We start from the raw sequence: 8,138 nt of genomic DNA, 5'->3' as shown, positions 1-8,138 counted from the left end.
CTTAGACAGCAGCGCGGGTAACGCCAGTGCTTGCTACAATGAACGCATGACAGCGAATACTTTGGCCACTAAATTAACATACTACCGAATGATAATATATTTCACATATTTTTATTTGTTATTTGCAACAGCTGACGAGCGACGCACGCGAAAAGATATGAGTTCTTCGTTGTGTTGCCAAATGTTGGCTATGTAGACTGCTGCATTTGAATTCATTTATTTATAGTCAGCTGATGAAGCGACGCCAAAGCCAACGCAATGCCAAAGCTGTACGTAGATAGGCCTCAATTCTTTGAGCAACAAAAATTCCAAGAGTTTGAAACCCCTTTAGTGCCAAAGAAAATTAGTTTTTGGTTTTAACAATAAAACTTTATTGAATATGAATCAAAGCTTAAAAAATATACATTTTTTTTAATAAAAAAATAAATAAAAAATTTAAAAAATAAATATAAAAAAATTCATAAAAAATAAAATAAGAAATAAATAAAATAAATAAATTAAGGTGGTACAAGTTTCATATATGTATATAATGTATATAAAAAGCGTGCATTAAAGCGTTCAAAAATCAACGCAATAAAGTACTCAAGTAGCACACTGCTGTGTAATTTGGTGTAAGTTTACGAATTTTGGTATAAATCTGATTTATTGTACCAAAATTCACAAATTCACCAATATACCAATATACACCAGCGTGCTACTTCGGTAGACTACACTGACAAGAAATGTGTTATATTATAATAACTAGGAAAAATAAAGCGGGAACGATAAGCTTTAATTGTTTTTTAAACAGAATGCTTCAACAAAAATCTACAAAAATTACGTTTTTTCTAACCCAATTTGTTCTACCAATTTTGGTAACAATTTACCAAACTGGCAACCCTGCTTGTGATGCTCACCAAACGTTTCGTGGAAACTCAAAACTCAATGGGGTAGAAAGATGCCAAAAAAAAAATAACATCCCATATACATATATTATTCCAAACGTTATGTTTTTCAATAACATTTAAACTGGGAGTCAAAACAATTAGGAAATTTACGAAAGCATGAACTATCATAGTGATTCATACTTTGTTTTACTTAAACTTAATTCTCAGTCAATATGGCAAAATTTTTTTGTCTACTCTGAAATAAATCCATAATGATATGCCATCGGAAAGTTATGCTGTTTAAAATAACGAAATGTCCTATACCTCAACTTGTCCGGATATATTTTTAATCACTCGTTTTACACACACCTGGATACCCGTACATGGCATAAGAGTAACATTATTTCCTGTTGATATTTGATGCAAAAAATAATTATGTATTTAAATATTATGAATTTACCAATCATTACGCGAAAGTGTAGTGGTAGTAGCGTAATGAAATCTCAAATAAATTTTTATAAATTTGTTTAGTTTCTATATTTTTTAATCGTTGAGCTTTTCCACAATTTTCGAATATAAATATTATGCTGCATTTAATTCATCGTTTGTTTCACTACTAGGTTGTGATATTTGTGAGTTGCGGCTTTCAAGCGAAACTTTGCTTTTGCGCTTGCGGATCGAATCCGTTGACTGATAACGCTTTTTCAATGATATTTCTGCCTCATTCACTTGGCGACAGCTCTCGATGAAAGACATCAATTCAGGGCTATTCAAGCTCTTTGCTACCGCATAGGATTCATCTAGTATTTCCTTGGCACGTTCCACCTTGTGAAGAACTGTATGGGCCTTACATATAAGTATGGTGCTTAAGAAGCGCCAAACGTTGCTGTTGCAGTTTTTCGATTCTAGATAAGAATTGGGATAGTTAAAATTATATTTTTAACATAAAAGGTGCATATCGTAACCTAAATATACATAGAAAGAAACTACCAAACATAGTATTTTTTTCTTAAGGGAGTTATTCATAAGAAATTTAATTGGTTAGTTGCGAAATTAGTTTAAGTTTTTTTTTTCTTTATTGAAGGCTGGAACTTGTTGCGTTTCTAAGGCTCTGGGAACTTTTGAAAAGTTTTGATATTTATAAGAAAGTAATTTTTAATTAGAAAACCCAATACCGAACCCAGCCCAGAAAACGTGTGGAACAGAGCTATTGTAGTTAAATGGGCGATAGAAAAATATGAGTATTGTACTTAGTACTGTATTAGTTAGACTTCAAAAAAGTAAAAATTTAGAAAAGATTTTTATTGAATGTGCCATTGAATTATATTAAAGAATATATTAACGTCTTCGGGAGAGCTACCTACTATATATAGTACATACCTTCAATAGCTTTACGAGCCACCGAAACACACTCGTCAAATCGGCTCTGTCGCAGATGACTGCGGGCGATCTCGTGCAATAAATAGCATTTTTCAATCGAGTATTTAGCGAAGTGAATACGTTTCTCCAAGCGAGCCAAATATTTTCTAGAAAATAAAGTGAAAACGAACGGTTAACAGAAAGTTTTGTACACATTTTTCTTTCTTCTATTGAATGAGTTTCCTTGTAGGCAAAATCATGATAAAAACATAGCAAGGTAGAACCGTTCTCTCAATTTGTCGGCCATGGATTTTTTTTTGAAGTTTGCCAACATTTTAAAATCATATAAAAGTGAAAATAAAAAATTGAAACTGTTCGAAATTGTTATTGCTTCAGATTGAAAATGAAAATTGTGTGTGTGAGTTTGTGAGTAAATTTAAAAATTAAATTGTTTGGAAACGTCAAGAATTTTAAAAGTGACTCTCAGCGGTTCTACCTTACTATATTTTTATCATGGGCAAAATATCTACACCTGCGAACTCAAAAATAGTAGAAAAATTCAAAATTATGATGTTGGCAGACCTGGCGAACTTCGTCCCGCCCAAAATTAATATTTTTTCCATCTTTTTCACTAACAAATCACGTTCACGTTTGGTTTTGTGGTCGACAGAAGTAGGGACACGAAATTAGATACGATACGATGCCATATCGACATTTTTGCCTTTCGATACCGATACTTTTTACTTTTCAAACGATAGTTTTTGGAATCTAGAAACAGAACTCTTGTATCGTTTCGAATTTTAAGTGTACATTACAAAGTTAATTTAAATAACAATATATTTTAGCTGATATTAAAAATATTAGTCTTTTATTAAATTCTTTTGATGTGCTTAAGGAAAAGTAGATATGTATGTACTTATGGGCAATTCCAATCTGGCGCGGCGTGATATTAATATGATAAAATGTTCCAAAATGTAAGAATCTTTCCTCTTGATTCCAGTATCTTCATTTATGCATATTGTAACTATCAATACCTTAAACTAATAAAGTTTGAAGGACGAAATTCGAGAATGTGGTAGTTTGCATATTAGTCCTTGACATATATTTTTTTCAAAAATAAACATTGGATATTCAAGGATAAACGTTTAAATGGTCATTTTCAACAACTATTCATCTTGGTGCACAAAAAAATTAATTTTTTTCCAATTCTACAGATTTTTTTCTTTTAATTGATACCCATATTGTTACTCTACAATGCACCAAATCTTTTAAATAATTTTTTTATTCAATCATATCCTAGAAATTTCAAAGTCATTTAAAAAAATCCTGACGTCATAGAGAAAAATTAAAAACGCAGTTATACTTTATTTGCTTCCTAGTTTTGTAAATATATTGATTTATTCGTGTGTTTCAAAAATTTTTCATACACTTCACACTTTTAGTTCATACAATCTTAAAGCAGAAATATTTCAAAATGTATGAACTAAAGGCGGGAAGGGTAGTATCCTTAGAAATATTATAAATCGGAAAGTGAGTTTGTTTATTTGTTACGCTTTCACGATTTAACTACTTAACCAATAATGATGCAATTTTGTACACTGATGTCATTTAGCCCAACTTAAAATATAGGGTAGCTTTTAATCTCGATTGTACAAGGGGGCGTGGCACTCCCATATGAACGTAATTTTTCATAGTATATATGGCGGGAAATATTTGTGATAAAGGACTGAAACTTGGTATGGAGATATATAGAACCGATTCTACACTCATGGGGGAGGGCTGCCACCTCTTCAAAAAGTAAATTTCAACTAGAATTAAGGGAATTATTTATTTGAAAACTATATTAAACAAGTAATTTTTAGCAAAAAAACCCGACTTCAACTCTCATATAAAAAAAAAAAATATATATAAATATCTCATGATCCACTGATCGGATCTTAACCAGATTAGTATGGGACCACCTCTGAGACACTACCTTTTCGATGCACCGATTATCGAAATCGGTTGACGTGGTCCAAAGTTATGCGGTAACAGACATAAAAAAAAAAAAAAAAATAAAAAATATTCCGACGAACTGATAACCTCCTCCTTTTTTGGAAGTCGGTTAAAAATGAATATCAAGAGGCCTAAAAATGTTGTAGTTTAATAATATTTTGAAAAGGTTGCCAGCTAAAAAGTAAAATATAAATTAATTATTCGCAAGCTATGTATCTGAAAAATTACAATATGGGTGTGAATCGAAAGATGGTTAAGAAATTTTCAGATTAAACATTTAGATTATTTAGGTGTTTTACTAGTATTACCATCTGATTAAAAATTAGATTCAATTAATTTAAATGAATTACTGCAATATGGGTGTCAATCGAAATGTTTTTGAGAAAGGTCTAAGTTCTAAACTACATGAAGGACGGTTGTTACCTGTTTGAAAAATCAAATTCTACTTGAAGTAAAGGAACTAAATAATTGAGATATGTATCACAATATGGGTGTCAGACCAAAGAGGTTTTATAAGATTTTAGTTGGAAAAATTTCTGGAGAGGGTTGCCACCTGTGTGAAAAGTCGAATTCAGTTAACTTGTAAACAAGAAAGTGTTAAATTATGCAAAAGAAAAGAGTGTAAGAAATCTTTAGTTTGAACACTTAGAATATTTTTTAGGTGCTCAAAGAGAGTTGCCACCCATTTAAAAAGTTAAATTCAATTTACTTTATACTTTACTTTATTCAAATATTGGTACCACTCGAAATAGGTTTGACAAGGCTGTATTTCCAAACTATATTTAGAGGGTTGCCACATGTAAAAAAAATTAAATTCAACTTAATCATCAGTTTATTAGAATATATATCACGATGTCTGTCAGATGAAGGTTATTTAGGAAAATATTTTGAATAGAGTTTTCGCCTGTTTGAAAAAGTTGAAAGTTGAATTTAATTAATTTATATACAAGTTATAGGAAATATTAAAATACGGGTGTCTAACGAAAGAGTGTTAAGAAATCTTTAGTTTTCACATTTACGTTTGAAGAAGGTTGCCACCTGCTTAAAAGGTTACATTCAATATCATATTTAAAAATTTAGATGAATTACTAAACGATATTTCTTTAGGAGGGTTTCCACGCGTTTGAAAATCAAATTCAACTTATTTCATAACTTAAAGAGATGTAAGAAGATTTTAGTTTGAAAATACTTTTGAAAAGGAGAGACTGTGAAAAGTCGAATTTTGTTAACTTATACCCAATGTTTACGAAATATTAAAAAATGGGTGTCAAGGTCATTAGATTTGCACCATTCTTTCTAGTTTTAAATATGAGACTGCGATGTAAAGACTGTAGATGTGTGATAAGGTTTTAATTTTTGAAGTCAGAATTTTCTTTTTATCGGTATAAGGTGATTTGAAATTTGATGATATTGAAAACCGGCAATATGCGAGCCCCCTCTTCACTAGGAAACGCCTGCATGAATTCAGATGAAATATGGCACCCGGATAGCTTATAACTCTGACTAACATTTGGAATAGTTTCTAGGGAATTTAACTTTAGGGCGTTTAAACGTCATGCGGGCTCTGTAGTTTTTCTTATTGCTTTTCCTAAATAATGTGCTCGACATATTCACTCTGTAATATGGTTAGGTGTAAAAGTCATACTTACTTGTAAGCGATCATTGTATAGTCAATAGCATCCGGTTCTTGATAGGTGGATTTATCGCCGAAGACAAAGCTCACTTGACGATCTTTGTTCTTATCGGTTGGAATACGTAGCAATCGCATTAAGTGACCTGCATTATTTTGTGCCGATGACAAATCACTCGGTTGAATGAAACGATCGATATAAGCCAGCGCCAATGTGTTGTAGACTTCATTCAAAAATTCGAATTTCCAGGGCATGACGCGATGTGTCTTTAGCACTACATAATCGCCCATAACTTCTTCGATGTATTTACTGAGTTTCTTTAAATTTTATAAATTAATATGGGTATAAGACATTTTACACACATACATATGCAACAAATAAAAAAGTGAATACTTACGTCAAGTTTTCCCCTGGCCCTAAGTTGGCGAATCGTACGCAATATCGTTAGCATATTTCGACGCGTCTGATATTGTATATGATTCAAATGTGTCTCACGATGTTTTTCCCAAACTTTCTTATCCGGACACTTAAGCATTTGTTCATTATAAAATGGACTGCGGGCTTGAAGCATTTTCTAAGAATAAATGATATACATACATTATAAACATGAAACACAAAGTAGCTGGTTAATAGTTAGAATATTTCGATTTCGTCATTATTTGTACGATTGAATAGTCGGAGTTGAAACCACCAAATGTAAAAAAATTAAGCTACCGTCGAACGGAAAAGAGAAGAATCATCAACTGTCGTCATGGGACCGGATCAACTTAATAGTGCAAAGTGGTCTAATATGACGCCTGACCTGAGTTGAAAATATTAAAATATGGATTTTGTCTTCCAAGATTCGTTGGGCATTTATTAACAAATCGAAAGGTCTTTTGGACATTCAGGGTTAAGTAATCGCAATCAGGATATAAAATTCCATACTGGGCGTAGTGTTCAGTATATTTTTTTAGCTAACTTACCTCGCTGTGCTTTGAAAAATCTAAAGAGTTTTATTGTTTGGACATATTATCCGGTAAGAGAAGAACGCGGAAATTTAACAGACAGTCCAGAAAATGAACGGCTTATATGTATACGGTTTTAAGAGTACTAATTACTCAACCCATCCACTTATCTAGAAGTGAAAAAAATTTTGTTTTTGCGTATTCCTTTTCAGCTAATTGTCATTGTGCCGCCTATAAGCTACGTCAAAAAGTTCCTGAACAAAAATATCTTGTGTTGGCCAATATATTAGGTTTCGTTACGCAAATTAAATCGAGCCTAACTGAACCTTTAGATCACTATAAATTTTCTTCACTCAGAGTCAGCAACAAGCAAATTTATGCACCTAAATGTATAAATTTTAATTTTTAGAGAAATTCTCTTTTTGAAGTAGGGTTTGTCTTCAAATGGATCATCAATGCTGTAAAAAAAAAAATATAGACGTTTTGGACTATTGACCTCTTTCAAAAAAAAATCATGGCTTTTCTGTTCCATAGAGGTTGAAATTTGCTTGACTGTTTAAATATTGTATTCCTATCGGTATTCTTCTTTCTTACAGAATATATCTAATATAAAAATGTAGTTTAAATTTAGATAACTTTTAGGGATTCCATGGAGGCTAGCATCCTAGGTTAGCAGAGAGAGAACGGTAGTTCCATAGATGGTTCATCACTACCGATGGGACTGTTATCAAACCGATTGCAAGCCCTGAAGTGAAGTGGAGGACACAAAAGTTATTTGGGTGCTAAAGAGCTCAGGTGTTCGTCCCTCCCCTCAACAAATCGCTGCCCAAAACCTCAACCTAACCCATGCGAACGCAGGTCAACATGAGGTTGTCATGTAAGCCTATCATAGTGAGGTTTTTAGGCCACCAGAAGTGACCAGTAAACATCTCCACGAGTTGTCTGAAGACGCATCTGCTCAATGAAAGCAAATACCGATCAATACTCCCTGAGATTTTGCTGATGAAAATATTGTTCCTGAACTTACCAAAAATTTCTTCAGCACCCCATATTTGTTGTTTGTTAGATGGTGTAGAAAAGGGGTGGAAACTTTGCACTGTGGCAGCAATAGGTTAGGATTATCACGTAAACTCTTCAAACAAAGCACATCAATCCAACTTTTGTTGTAATATAATTGGTTGAAGACCTTGAACGCGCGCTCACGCCTTGCGATTTCACGTGGAGACAGGAGCAGTTCCTGTAGAATGGAAAAGTTTGAGAGTTTTTATCAATGTATTTATTTTTTTTTATCTACCTCCTTTTCCAATATGCTAAGCACGTCGCATTTTCCTTGCTCGCGC

At 32.6% G+C, this 8,138-nt stretch overlaps 1 protein-coding gene across 1 annotated transcript; it reads right to left on the bottom strand.

The window, feature by feature from the left end:
* Positions 1-1,448: 1,448 nt before the first annotated feature.
* LOC108380955 (uncharacterized) lies at positions 1,449-8,035 on the bottom strand (the record flags this gene model as incomplete). Its single annotated transcript, XM_017637356.1, has 5 exons — positions 1,449-1,771; positions 2,247-2,392; positions 5,870-6,168; positions 6,249-6,425; positions 7,826-8,035. Coding segments are annotated over 5 exons (1,155 nt in total), but the record flags the coding sequence as incomplete, so codon positions are not given.
* Positions 8,036-8,138: the final 103 nt, after the last annotated feature.

Source organism: Rhagoletis zephyria, unplaced genomic scaffold, assembly GCF_001687245.7.
Source record: "Rhagoletis zephyria isolate East Lansing unplaced genomic scaffold, Rhagoletis_zephyria_1.1 Rzeph_scaffold_20923, whole genome shotgun sequence".
In the NCBI taxonomy this organism is placed as follows: domain Eukaryota; kingdom Metazoa; phylum Arthropoda; class Insecta; order Diptera; family Tephritidae; genus Rhagoletis; species Rhagoletis zephyria.
Note: the sequence above shows the minus strand (reverse complement) of the source record. Positions and strands in the feature narration are given on the sequence as shown.